This window comes from Fringilla coelebs (assembly GCF_963513975.1).
Source record: "Fringilla coelebs genome assembly, chromosome: 11".
Taxonomy (NCBI): Eukaryota; Metazoa; Chordata; class Aves; order Passeriformes; family Fringillidae; genus Fringilla; species Fringilla coelebs.
The window spans coordinates 16859031-16874446 of record NC_140037.1 but is presented as its reverse complement, the minus strand read 5'-3'; the positions used below and the strand labels follow the sequence as shown (position 1 = coordinate 16874446).

At 37.8% G+C, this 15416-nt stretch overlaps 1 protein-coding gene across 2 annotated transcripts in view; it reads right to left on the bottom strand.

The window, feature by feature from the left end:
* Window positions 1-15416, bottom strand: part of STK26 (serine/threonine kinase 26) — a gene marked incomplete at its 3' end in the record, with an annotated part of 29782 nt that overhangs the window by 8772 nt on the left and 5594 nt on the right. For both annotated transcript variants that reach the window (XM_084213075.1, XM_084213076.1), the window contains exon 3: window positions 5517-5747. In XM_084213075.1, the coding sequence (XP_084069201.1) occupies window positions 5517-5747 (231 nt within the window). The remainder of the gene's footprint in view (window positions 1-5516; window positions 5748-15416) is intronic.

Below are 15416 nucleotides of genomic sequence, written 5' to 3'. Positions count from 1 at the left end.
GCTCAACAAATCTACAGACTACTTCTTGCCAGAGTCCCCACAAAAGATGAAACTCAAATATGAATCTATGTGGTAACAGTTGAGAAAATTTTGTGAATAAATATATTTATTTAAAATAAAACCCAGTTATTAAAAATACTCAACTGAACCACAGCTGGTGAAGTACCACACACACTGTATAAGTTTCCAGCAAATATTTACCAGTGCTAGTTTCTCATTACAGAGCACAAGCTTAGGGCAGGAGTACTCTTTAAAGCCTCTTGCATTCTCCATTTTATACTTTCCCACCCTATGGCCTGCCCAGGGATGGAAATCTAAAGAAAACTCAGCAAGCAAATAAAGGTGCAGTTTCTTAAAGCACCACATCCAATCATCCTAACAAAGTCTGCTCTATTAGATTTATACTAAATTTAAAAACCAAACCATTTATAAGAGTCTATTCCAATATTATGATCTCAGCAGGGAAGGGCTGGCTAATTTTAGCAGTTTTTATAAAGCCCAACTTTGTCAGCTCAGAAGACCTGCAAGGAACTCCTGTTCAAGGCAAACATTGTGGTTACCAGACATGTTTGGAGAACTTGACTATTACTTGAAAACAGAACAGGGTGAAAATGAGTAAGTACTGTTTCTCAAACAATGTCTCAAAGAAATTGCTACTATCCACTGCAATCGGGTGTGGGTATTTTCTAGCCAGGCATGAACAACCTTTTTCCTAGCTATTTTCTGTCAGCCAAGTATAAATAGACAGGGCAGAACAACCAGTATCTTCAGATTGTCTCAAAGCTTTGCAGCACAAAGTGCTGCACAATTCTGATGGAAGTCTCTGGATGTCACTGTAGGATTTCTCCGTATTTAAATCTGAAAAGCTGAGAATAACTTCAGGTTTGTTTTAATTGCAAAAGAAAAGAGCAAGCTCAGGTGGCTGTAACAGTTCAAAGGCTAGATACTGACTGAAAACCTTGGTCTAAATGGCACAAATAAGGAAAACAGAAATGGAATTCCAGTCATCAAGAGATTTATCTCTATGGTACTGCTGGAAAGTCCAGCTGAAGCACTTCATCAAGAGCACTTTCAAAATTTGTGTAACCAGAACATGCCAGAACTACAGTAACTTTTAATACTTTTAATCTTTTTCTTGCCTGAACTGGTAGGGAAGTAATGCATTTTTACAAGCCATTATGCTGGAGGAAAACAATCATTTCAGCTACCTAACCTAACTTATCAAGGGGACCCTCCACACCCAATGGCTTATTAATTGAGATGTTAATTGCAATCCAAGTGCAACAGAGGATGAGGAGACAAATTTAGATCCTGACCTTCTACACATATGAAATAGCTACAAATACCACCAACAGGACTTAAATTATCTTACAGCCACAAAAGCTGCAAAACAGCTGAAGCTCATATGATTCTACCCACATTAGTGAAAGCCATGCTACAAAGGTAAAACATTCTATTATTGTACACGAATGTGTTTATTCAGGTGCATTCCTTGACTGTATATATGCTTGCACATCACCTACCAGTATGTTTAGAAAACACTATTGATCTTGCCAGACACCCAAGGAAAATTTAGGAAAAAATTACTAATACCTAAGCTTTAAGGTTAATTCAATGGGAAACTCCTATTTGAACTTTAAGATATCTCACATTACCACAATACGGGGCTTTTGTACCTTTTTGTGTCACAATAACTGGCATTAAATTCAACCTCAAGGAAGCTGACCTTCCATCCTGTACCAATGATAAGGTTTTTCAAGACTAAAATACCTGATAACAGACAAGTAACATTGCATTGCTAGGAAAACTATTAAAGTACTGTCCATACTTTTAAAATCACATTTACAGGTTGGATATACAAGTTGTAGCTAATGAACAGCTAGGCTGCAGAATGTCACAAGTTAGTAAGTCAAGTAATTGAAATAAAGACACTCTTCCTTTCTGCCTTTCAGCAGCAGGGGCATCTGGGAGAGCCTGCATGCAGCTGGCAAGCCTCAGGCTCCCTGGGACTGGGCCACTCCATCTCCATCAGCCACAAGGCTGCCTCTGCATCTTGAAGTGCAAAGAAACTGTCAAGATACAGAGTATGTAGAACAGAGCTTATCATTGGTACAAAAAAAACCTCTCATCTGAAATGTTTGCAATTAGAACCCCCTCACAATTACATTTCTTCTTCCATGTTTTAGTTGTAACAACATTTAGCTGTCAACTATCTTGCTGGAGGGAAAACTCAAAAACTACAAAATGACAAGAACAATCTCCTTACTTTAAGCTTAGTTAAAATTGGTTAAAAAAGAGTAAGTTACAACAGAAGCTGTTCCATTACAGTTCAACTGGAAGAACTGTGGCTTACATGATAAACCTGAAGTCAACACATGGTCTCAGTGTGACTTCTTCGAAGAGGAAACCATAAAATTTAAAGATTTTAAGACAGATCTAGATTACTGAACTAGAGAAATATCAGTTAAGTAGGCAATATCAGTAAGCTGTAGGCAACCTGAAGGCCTTTGCACTGAGGGTTTGCTTTGGTATTTACTCAGGAAAATACCAAGACTCTTTGAACAGTGTAAAACTACAAACATTTCTAACGGCATTTCTACAGCTTCAGAAAGAGCTACATGTATGATTAATACACTTTAGTAAACTATTTCTAGTTCATAAAGCATGATCTGAAACACAGCACACTGGCTCAACTGTTATATTAGCTGTAAAGAAAGATGCAAAAAAAAAAATCTTAAAATTTGAAATACCTTTTATTTACCTTATGCTCTTTTTAACCATTATCCTTAAAAAGTATTTCTAGGAATTTTTCAGTGATCTTTATATATAAATTGAAGTATCCAGGAATAAACATATGGGACCATTATGAATGTGAACTTCATTAGTTACATCCATGGCAAACTGTGTCTGATCTCTGCAGCCTAGGACTTGGCTTTGAAAGAATTAAGATGTCTTATTTTTCAGAATTTAACCTCAGTATTCTCTAACTTTTAATTATACAGTCATTAGGTACACAACTGTATCCATTTCATTGTTTCAAAGAGATATTAACAGTGTACAGAAAAATTAAATCCTGAATGAAGTACTTCACACTTTAAAAATTAGGCTGACAGCCACTCTCAAAGAAACAGCTAATAAAAAGTTCCCAGCTAGATCAATTAAGTAAAACAAACAAACAAGAAGTAGACAGACACAACTCTCAAAATACCTGCTACTGAAATGAAAAGGCAGAATAAAAGATTCTTGGCACGCTGAACAAAGCTAAGACCCTCTTTCCCCTAAGAAGTCTCAAGTGAAAGATTTTGACTAGCAACCAGGGATTAATCTAGTCTAAGAACAATTTAGATAGAAGATACTAGTTAAAAAGTTGCTTTATTCATTTTTAATTACAGAATTAAAGGCATTCATTTATTTGTGGACATTTTTATTCATTTACTTTGGGAATAGCAAGCAGCAGAATTACCTATCATGCTACTCTGGGATGGAAACATTCTTGTGAACAATTTTTTACTATTTTTTTTTAAGGGGGAAATTTCTTAAAGGAATGAGAAAGTAACCAGAATTCCACAAACACCTCCCCAAACTCCATGCACAGAAATTTTCCTTCCCCCAAAACTTTCCAAGTGTGAAAGGTAAACAAGAGATCAGCATTAATCTTTCAGAATGTATCCATTTAGAACAGAAATGGAAAGAGCCCACAGAGTGGTTAGGAGAGTACTGCTGCATTAACATGATCCTAGATTTACCAAAAATTTTTTTAAAATTAAAAAAAACCTAAGCAGAATTTAATAGCTGCACAGCATTGACAGAATAACTAGACTTTAGTTTCCACACCTATATTGCTGTAAATAACGATAAGACTATTTTCTTTCCCTACCCAATCCATAACTTAAAAAGTTTTTTCCACCCCCCACCTCTGAGAAAACAAAGAACAAACAAAATAAATCCCCACCCAATCAAAGTTTAATTCCTCCATTCATAGCTGCTGAAATCACTGTTCAGTTCTGAGATTTCACAAAACACTTTTCCAAGCAAAAACACTAACAAGTAAAAACACTTTCCAAGACTTACTTTGACCTGTTTGTACTCCAGGGCAAACAACTGGGCTTTTACAGCACACAGCTGAAATGATGGATACACAGGAGAATAGAATTTAGGACTTAGCTCATCACAGAAAAGAATGGACTGTAAAAAAGACTGATCATGTCTGGAGCTGCAGCACCATTTGTGCACTGCTCCAGGTGAACCTTACTAGCTGAACTTGAAGTTATCTTGATATGAACCTGCTTGTTCTAATATGCTGTGATGCTGGAAAGTAAATTCCACTTCTCAGACATTTATTACTTATTCACAAACACAACAAAAATCCCACCAATTGAGCCCAATAAAGAGAAGCAAAAATGGGTTATTAATGGCAATTTGTATGTTTACTCAGGTGTGAAGAACTCACAGTAAACAACAAAGCTACTACAGCTGTCTTACATTAGCCAAAATGAGAAGTTAGCACTTGGAGTATCCGAAACATACTGGAAATATTGGAAAAATAACTTGTCCACTTAGTATTAAAATATAAAAGATTGAATACTTTTGCAATTTAAATGGAAAAAAGCAAAATCTACAAAGAATATTACTAAAATTCTGCAAATACTTTTATGTATCACTGAAAGATACAGCAAAAATGTGAGACAGAGAACACTTATCAGAAATCTGTCTCTAAAATGTACAAAACCCCACTACACCTTAAGAAAGCAGAAATGCTGAGAGGGAGACCAAGCACCAAAAAACAGAACCAACCAGAAAAACCTTCCAAACTGAAGCAAACAAACCAAAACCAACAAAACCCCCATGTTTAAACACAAGCAAATAACACCTCCCAGATACTTAATATACTTTGAACTACCACTAAAACTTTAGCTTACATTAAATGTTTTCAAGGATTTTTTTAAAAGTCACCTAAAATATGTCAGCAGTGCAAAACATTTAAGCAGTACATAAAGTGAAAAGTTTTACTCAACATTTTGGGTTTCTGTAGGTTTTCATTTTTCTTTGTTTGTTAAATTATGCCTTAGATAACATTTCACAGAGTGGTTACATAACTCGGCTGATGTCAGTGTTACTTTGTCTCAGGCCTACTAAGCTGCATAACTGCCAACACATTTTACATGATGTAGGGCTTCTTTTCCACACCAGAACAGCTTTTGCTTCTGTAACTATGAAGGTGTATTTCTTTTGCTCAGGAAGGCCACAAAATTGTGCTAGGGATTGTGGAGGGAGGAGAGAAAACCAAGGCCTAAAAGCAATGGCAAAAAGAATCCTTTATCAACTCTGTTCATTCTTTAGCCATTTTGTGCAAATCCTAGGCCCAAAGAGCAAGCAGCAAAAAGAGAAAAATGAAGTGAAAAACTCTGTTCAAAGAAAAATAAAAACCTACTAAAAATGCCAAGCTGGCATGATAAATCTTCCTTAATTCTAGATGATTTTCGTAGCAGCATTCTTTGTGCAATATTATACATTACCTTTAAATATGATCCATAGTATTTTGTTACATAAGGACTATCACACTGACTTAAAACAGTTATCTCTTGCTGTATATCTTCTATTTCATCTTCTGCTTCCTCAAGGTCTATGATTTTTATGGCAACCACTTGCTGTGTCCGATTATCAATTCCTTTGAAGACCTCACCAAAGGAGCCCTTCCCAATGCGTTCTAATTTTGTGAAGAGTTCTTCTGGGTCTGCTCTGTGGTTCTAGAAAAAGAAAAAAAGGGAAAAAAGACACATGAGTTGCCTAATTTACTTCTAAGTTATTAGCCCTCATTACTCCCCAAGAAGCACACCATCCAGGTTTATCATCACCAGAAGGGTTGCATCAAGTAAATTTATTTCCTACACACTGACTTCCAATTCAGCTATTAGTTACAGAACATACATTATGCAATTCTGTCAAAGGTAAGTGAGCCTTACCAGGGAGGGAGTCAGGTACAAACCTCATTTCACTTCCTCACATAACCACCCTTTAAAGAACAGAGCTGTTCTTAACATCAATCCTGTCTGTGCAGGAATTCAGAAGACTGGGGAATGCAGTTACTGGCACAGGACCACCAACAACATCACCCAGGCAGAAAAGGCTGGGCTTCCCACCTGGCCAAGAGCTGGAGCAGGCACAGCTCCCTGTCACGTAACACAGAGAGGGGTGCCCAGGATTGCAGGACTGCCAGAGTCTGAGATCAGGTGAGACCAGGTGTCTTTGGGGCAGTTAAAAGTGCTGACAGAAAGATGAGCCAAAGGAACAGAGGTGTTTAGCAAGGAATGAGAAGCTGTCATGGAGTGCTGGACCCACGGCACTGCTCGGAACCAGATGATATCACCACACGTGCCTTACAGAGGGGAGCAGAGCACTGCTGAGGACTGGTTTGGAATCTCTGCTGAATAACTACTCTCAAAATCACCAGACTGGTTATTATAAAAATATTTTACATCTCTTAGTAGTCAAATAGATTTCTTAGCAGACAAGTAAGTAAATTTCTTAGTAGACAAGTAGTCGGGAGGGCAACAAAAAGGAAGCGAATTCTCATTTTCCCTTCAAGATAAAGCATGTCATGTAGCTTAGAGAGCCTTGCATATCCCAACATCAGAGCACTGGCTTTTGAAGGACATGGATGACACACTCCACAGTTTAACAACACAGAACTTGACATCAGAGTACAAAAGTTTACAGAGAAATGTTTTGAAAAGTTCAGACAGACACACCAAAAGAACAGAACAGCCCATGCTTTGCAGAGCAACAGAATTAATCACCTTACTGCTATCAGAACTGGGCAACTGACTGCACGAATCAGTGCTGAATAAAGAAAACATCCCTGCCTGAAAATTCAGTAATAAATTTTGAAAATATGGAAGAAATGCTTTGCTCTGCATCTCTCTCATATTCCAAAAGTCAGAACCAGCAAAAGAAGTGGCAGGTTTGGCAAAAGCAGATATTTAACCTAAAGCATAGATTACCCTTCACAACCAAATACTCAAGTATCAACATGAAACACCAGAAAATAACTTTACATTCGTGTTCTTGCACATTCCTGAGAAAATCATTACAGGGGAAAAAAATGCATAAGTACTTTAAGCTAGCCCAAAATGGGCCTGTCCAAAATGGGCAGTCCCATTTTCTTACATCTGGGCCCTTACTGCTGCTTCTTCCCTTTGACCAGAACCAGAATTTATTCCACAATATGGTGAAATGAATCAGGAAACAGATTTAGCTAAGAGTTAACCATATGATTTTCCAGGTTTATTTTCAGCTGAATCAGTTCACTGCTCATATATACCAAGCTGTTATTTCTGTTATCACAAGAGGAGGGAAACATGAATTACATGTACAAGTACATTACAAGTACAGCAGATTCATACTGATCTGTGGAGGTAAGATTTTGCAAACAGACAAGACACACTGCTGCTCCTGAGCAGCACATTACAACTGTGGAATGAGGAATTTCCCTTTTGTCTATAATGAACTCATTGCTACTCTACTCCATTGAAAACAATTCCTAGAAATAGCTAAACAAAAAAATTGCATTTTCTTCTGTTCTTCTGACAGAGACAGTGAAAGACCTAAAAGATTAACAAATACACAATCAAAGCAAATAAAAGAAAAAAAAAAAGGAAGAATCTATTTGGTCTGAAACCTGGAGGAACTAATTTTGTTATACTGGGCAAGAAAATGACTGAAACCTTCAGGTGCTCATAAAGCTTTTCATTAAAATGGTCACAAAAGAGCAGTAAATCTTGAGACTGTCTGAAGACAGACAAATTGCTGCACACTGCTGCACCAGCTCCTGCCATCATTTCACTGCTAAGATTAAAACCAATTTTTTAAAAACATCTGAATTTAAAATCTATTTTCAGGCATGCTCAAAAAAATAATTGTAGGGACAGGTATGGCAAAAGCAGCAGTGATTGCCACCCAGCCTTTCCCTGCTGCCAGACAAGGTGTAAAACTGTCCTCTAGCCAGGAATCATTTTTCAACTGCATTAGTTACAATAAGGAATAATTAACTGATAGTTCTCAATTTACAATAAACAAAGACACACACTTCCAAGAAACAAGAGAGATGACTGGAAAAACTTTTTATTGATGCTTAAATACTCATCTTCACAGAGACTAGCTTCAATTTAAGACATACTTAAATTCTGGGATTCCAGAAGTCATTCATACTAATTTGAAATTAAACCTGTTAAGCACTTCCAGTCAGATAAAAGAAAAGCAATTTAATAACAGACATGCTCAGCTAATCCAGCCCTTCATAAATGTCTGATCACCTCAATAGGCAACACTTGGGTTTTGCTGGGGGAGAAACCTTAAGCAGAAAACTCCTCTGGGCTCCTCAGTAGAAAAGCACATCACTCCATCCTGTACGCCTACTTAACCACCATCAACAGAACAAACCAGGCCTACAAATTCCCTCCCCCAAGCTACTTCAGGTGAATCAGAGCTTTAAAGGCTATTTTATCTTCCAACAACTCCTGATGCCATTATGTGTGAGTGTTGGAGTACAGGGAGATCAGTCATGGCTGGACTTCCCAGTGCTGCAGAACTCCATGTACATATCCCTGGGAGGAGGAGGTGGAACAGAGGGGCATCAGAGGAGAACAAACTGTGCAGGACTACTTGAGGAAACAGTCACATCTTTCTATTCTCAGAAAATCCTCTCACAGCAAGCAAAGTCAGCTTTACAGCTTCTGTTACTCACCAAGGCTGACAAGGGACTGTAGGACACTCCAGGATAAGGACAAATATTTCCGACCAACTACATCTAATATTGAGATAATGTTCTTTGGAAAGACTTCAAACTTGTAACACTACATAACTTAAAACATGGCCTGAGAACAAAGACTGCATTTTGAAACAGATTTGCTTCTACCTTTCTTAATTTCCTTGTCTTTAAGCCTACTGTTCTACAGGAATGTTTTTCTGTAACTAATGAAAACAAAACAAAACTTTAAAAGACTGCTCCATAAACAAATGTATAGCAAAGGATGGAGATATATTTTATATAAATAAAAGTATGTGTGCATACACATCCTCAATACATACCAGTAAATTTCTGCAACACAGCTGCCAGCTAAACTTCTAATATGGTAGAAATTAAGATTTTTAATACTATTTATACTCCTGAGCAAAACCACTCATTGTTATTCCTTGTTGTTTCACAGATTTTTCACTGAAATGGAAAAAAGCTTTGAAGGATGCCTGCATGAATAACCAGTATTCTTTTTTTCAAATATATATTGGTTTCCATGGAAAGCCATGTCTGTTGGGCAGCAGATGGTAACAACACAATAGACAGTATATGGACTCCATCATCACCTCCCCAAAGATAATACCTATAAGTGGACAAACCAGGCAGAGTATGTCTTGCTCTTTCCCTCCCTGAGCCCAGTTCCAGACAAAAGCAGCAACAAGTCCAACAAGCACAGGCACATCCACATGCCAGCTCCAGTCCCGCCGGTGTGACTAAGAGCAGCAGCACGAGCGTGACAACACAAGCCCTCTCTGCACCCTCTGCACGGTTTCCAAGTGCACCATTCCAGCAGCCCAGCACAGCACACAGCCTGGGGCCTTCAGGAAATCTCTCCTCCTCTCTTATTCAACCTTGCACCATCACTGTATGTGTTTATACACATCTGTATGTGCACACAAAGTCACACAATCTGGCTCCAAAAGGACCTCAGGAGGTCATCCAGCCTGACCACATGCTCTGAAGCCCCAAATAAAAAACACTATAGCATCATTTTTGCCAGCATACTTTTTTTTTTTAACATAATTTTTGCCAGTTGTTGCGTCAAGCACTCTGCCAATCTGGCTTATATAACCTCTTTCCTTTGATTCCAATAAACACATGTTTATGAAGCAATGTCCTGGCTATGTTCTGCTACAAGACTGACTTGCTGACTCACCTTTTCACCTCTGACCCTGTCATGTACCTGTTCTTCAAATTCTGAATTTTTCCTTTAAAACAAGCTTAAAACATACTGAATATGTAACTCTCAAGATTATACAGAAACCTAATGACACAGACCAAACTAGAAGAAACAGTAAGTCAGGCTGTGTCTGGATCTGTCAGTACAGGACAGCTCTTTTACAGAAACAGTTCTTCTGAAAATGCTCATTGATGAATTTCATTCAAAGGTATTGAACACAACTGAATGAAAAAATGAAACTTCAAAGAATCTTGGACAGAGACAGAACAAATGCTTTGATTCCAACAAAATCAAGCACCCAACAACCTCTAGGATTCTTAAAGCAACAATTTTAACAGTCCTGTGAGACTGCTCTAAGTAGTCTGTCAGTGTGAGAACACATATCCTCATAAGTATTTCTAAAACCTGACCAAGAAATGCTGTTACACTATGAGGACTTTGAGGCATCTCCCAGGGTTTATCTGGAACAGAAGGTCCCTTAGAATTGTAGCACTGCTGCAGAGCAGTTCACCTACACTTACACTTACATTACCCAAAAATGCATTAAAAAAGATACAATAAATAGTTCAAAGGATTTTATAAAAGATTGGTAAGAGAAGCCCATAGAGTGTTTACTCATGTTTTTCAAGCACCCACTACTATGGCAGCCTAACAGGTCCTGGTATCTTTGGAAGCCATCAGAATTACCTGTGTTTAAAAGACCGGAATTTCAAGCAATTCCATTTACCTGTTCTCAGCACCTCTTAAATTTTTATTCTGTTCAGATCCCCCTAAAATAAAATTAAGAGGGAGTAAGACTGACAAACTTGATAGGCTACAGTACTTCTCAAGAGTAATGTATTAATCAACAGATAGTCTTCTTTATCTCTTGCCATACACTATCTGCATGAAATTTCAGATATTTTATATCTATATATATACACACACACACTAATTATACCCCATGCATGTTGAAACATGTCACAATATTTATTCACATAAATAATATATTTTTTTCATATTTAACTTGCATAAGGAAGTTACTCACAGAAATTGTGCCATAGGCGCGCGCGTGTGTGTGTGTATACATAAAAATTTAAATAGTTTGAAGTTAATGAAGGCACAGGTGCAGATCCATTATTACTTAAAAAGAATAAGAAAAAATGAACCTGCTGACATTCAAGACAAGGGTAGAACCGGTACGCATCTCTTTTTCTTCATCTTGAACATATACATACTTTTTTATCCAGCTATTTTGCCATGTAAATAAACTCTGATGTTGCCCTGCAGTCCTGTTCAAGACTAAGATATCAGAATTTGATTATATTTACTGGAACTGTATGATACATATGCAGAGAATATTATTTTAACAACAAAACAATTAGATTTTTTCAAATTTTTACATTATCTACAAGTTTTTCTACTCAGCGGGTAATAAAAACTAGATCTGGGTTTTTCTGTCCTTAAATGGGACCTGACCTCAGTTACACCCTTTATGAAACATCTCTCTTACCTGACAAGGCCAAGACTCATTGCCATTTTTAGTGAGAACCTAGGGAGCTTCATATAAAAGGAAAAACAGCAAGCAAAAACGTTTGTGGCTTTGTTTTCATCAAGTTAGCCATAAGACGAGCTGCTTGAGAATTTCTATGACTATCAAAGCTCTAAAATCAGCATTCAAATCCACCTATTGTCAGATTTTGAAGGAAAGAATTACCTTCATATTCAAACCACCTCTGACCTACGGCAGATGCGAGCTGTCAATTGTACATTATGCTGGAAATGGAAACCACTGAACTCACTTCCTCTATTCTTAGCTTTTCTTTCACACACCATAAAGCAGCTTAGGAAAAAGCATAAATAAGCACAAAAAAGACTAATACCATATGTCGCAAAGATTAGCTCTTTGACACAGGCAATTTAAAAAATTTACACCAATTATTTATAAAGAGCACTCTGCATGGAGGAAAGGAAACAAAGAGAAATTTCCCATGAGTTTCTAACTGATATTCTACACATCCTACAGTTCAAATGGAGTCCCACTTGGCTTCTATTCTATGTATCAATACCTTTTAACTAACTAGTATATTTTTAAAATGTCCTCAAACCACTGCATACAACTGCATAATCTCCAATCTGTTCACATCTCTGAAGAGCACAGCCTGTCAAAAAAATCAGAGAAATTAAGGTGGGGGAGACACACAAATTGCATGATTGAGTCTTTAGTACAATTTGAAAAAGATGTGAGTGGCTGAATGTTTTCTAGCTGGAAGCATGGACATCCTGAAATTGAGACAGAAATCAATTCAAGACATCAACAGGTTATGATGTCCCAGTTTATCAACTAACTGTTCTGCATTTATTAAGAGTTCAACAAACTGATCTTTCACAACAAGTTTCATCTTCTCTGTTGAACAGTGCAGGACAAGTGACTGCTGAATGAGTAACTTACCCACCTCAATGAACTAACCTGAATCAGAAGTCAGAAGATAAAGGACTACTGCAATTTCTCCTTGCTTAAGAACACTTGTGACCTCTCCATTTTAAGAACTGCTTTGAAAAATGTACTCTGCAGAGAGACTTCAAAGGCCACATCTAATAGGAATATGGAAAAATAACCATTTATGGGCTGCAGCCTACTTTTAGCAATGTGCCTTTCCTTTCAGCACCAGCCTGCTTATCAGTACACAAACAATTTTTTTTGCCACACCCATTTAAAGGAATAACCGTGTCAGAACTCTGCCAGCAATACTGCCAGCAATAACTTATATCACTACAGCATTTCAACCATTTTCCTAATATTTAAATACAGCTAAGTGGCAACTGTTACATAAATTTGACAGGCCTTGTCACTCTAGAAGCTGTTTTAGCGTTTCCTGTGTAAGTTAGGACTTGATACACAGACCTTTCTCCTGTAAATAAGATTAGAATTATATTACAAGCCAGCTAGAACACAAATAACAACAAAATCTAGGTTTTTAACTTGCCAATTCATAAACTCAAAAGTAGCAAAAAGACCTCAAGTATGACACACATTAGTACTTTCACTAAATCTCTCCACTGAAGAAGTCATCACTTATTTTCAGGCCAAACAAAATTAAAGTGAGGCACAAACATGCTAGTTGAAAAAGGATGGCTCCAAACCACAGTGTGGGTGGGTTAAAGAGCACGCCACAAGTTTAGTTACCACAGATAAGGCTCCAGGCACAGTGACTGCCTGCAATGCACCCTAAGTGGGACCCCATACTTAGAGGGTATCACTATTCCTCTAATTTGGGGAGGGATCATTTGGAGAAAGGAAGGTAAACAGCAGTCTACTAGAATCCTACAGCTTCTGTCCTCTCCCCTAAGGCTAGAGGACCACAAGCTTGAAAGCTGTACTTTCTTCTTGAACACTGGCCCTTGATCATAACAATGATAATGGACCTGAAGCTACAAAAAGCACACAAAGAAAAACCAGAAATACAACTGCAAAATGACCTGCAAAGAAAGATACCTGTGCTGCCAGAACCAACCTGCCCGTTTCAGGAAACTCCTTTTTCAATTACTTTGCAGCTCATTCATAGCATGGCAAAGCATCTCATTATATAAAAGGCAAGGGGAAGGGGGAGGGGAGGAAAAGAAACACCCTGGAGAAAAAAAAAAAAAAGAATCAGATTCTTCTTGCCAACTAGGCTAGAATAAAGCTGTGCAGGAATGTAAAAATGTTCTTGCTATGACCAGCTGCCAGATGACACCTTCCTAGGTGAGAGATCAACAGCAAGAACATTTTGCTCCCCTCATAATTCTCTATGTTTTTAACTGATCTACATCAGTAGAAATTCAATCTTTTTACTCAGTGTTTTACATTTAGGCATGCTACAACACTCATGGTCGCATCAAGCTGTACACTGTTTTTATTATTCTGCATTCAGCTCCCAACACAGAAGCCTCCACTGAAACACAACTCGACATCTAGCAAAGCATAGCACCATCTGATCCTCCCCCAGTCAACATTATTCAGATATTCAGAACATACAACAGTACCCAGTTGAGAGGAAAGCCTGCAAAAGATTGGGGAGCAGGAGGAAACAGGAAAAAACCCTCCATTCTCTAGGACTGAACACATGGTTCTTGAATTCTGGTTCATGTAAACAGTGAAGCCACTCTGGGCTCTCAGACTCTCCCTTCCAAGGCTCAAGTGTGAAACCTGCAGATTTCTGCACATTTCTCATTCCTTTTACTCCTTCACTGATGCACAGAGAATTTATGCAGAACCATGACAGACCTTGTCAGAAAGCTTTTTCAGATATGCTGCCTCAATCAAGACCATTCAAATCCAGATTTCAGCAACACAAACTTGGACACACACTTCCAAAAACTGCATTTTTTGCAATTCTTCAAAGTTTTCCTTATGAAGAAAGAACTAAGTTGGAGCCAGGCTCTTTCCTGAGCTATGGACCTAATCAGTGTAGCTATCTCTGTAAAAACGTGCCCAAAATATGATGAAGAACGAGACCAGCAAGCTACTGCTACCTTGTCAGTACCTGTATTAATAGTTTATTTTATTCAGTCCTTTTTGCCAAATCTCTTTGGCTAGCTATCCTGTGGCAGAGGAGATTTCAGTAAATATCACCAGGTGGGCACCCTTCCCAGTAGATTTTAGCTTCTCCTTCAGAGCTAAGGAGTGTGCTCAGTGATCCTCACCTAGTCAGCAGAACAGACACATTCCAGAACAACTGCAAGAATTTTGAATTTAAAGAACAAATGACAGTTCCTTAAATAAATGCTGGTGAGGCAGTATTAGGAAGGAATTTTCTTTCCAATTATTGTAAGAAAAAAACAGGGGGATGTGGAACAGTGACTCCTGACGCAATAGATACCTCACCAACTATTTCTTTGAAGACACCATACAAACAGACACTACAGCATGACAAAAAATATTTATCACAGAAGATTTCAAAACCAACTTTGTACCATTCATCTCCATCCTTCTCTCTCCAAAACCCATTTCTGAACGCTTTTGTCAATTATTAAATTCAGTACCTAAGAATAAATGAAAGGCAAAAAAATAAGAGTGTCTTACAATTTTCCAAATTTCCCAACTTCTAAATCTGAAGACAGTCACTATAGAGAAAACAAATGGTCCTTTTACTACTGGTTTTAAAATTCAGCCTTTCACTTTTATAGATGACTGAAAGCTGAGGCTACTACTTTTGTCTATGTTCACCAACACATTTCACAGGTATCATAGGACAAATGCTGCTGCAGAGGCACTCAGTCATATCTACGCCTCCTGGCGTACCACCGAGTTTCTATATAGAAATGAACATTCCTCCCCTCGAAATATGTACCTAAACAAAAAATTGCAATGTTACTGAACTATTGCTTGCTATACATTCTCCTTTTGGAGAAAAAGGAGAAAAGCAAGACAAAGCTTTCATAAGGACTTGAAAAGCTGAGACACTGGAGTTCAAAAACAGC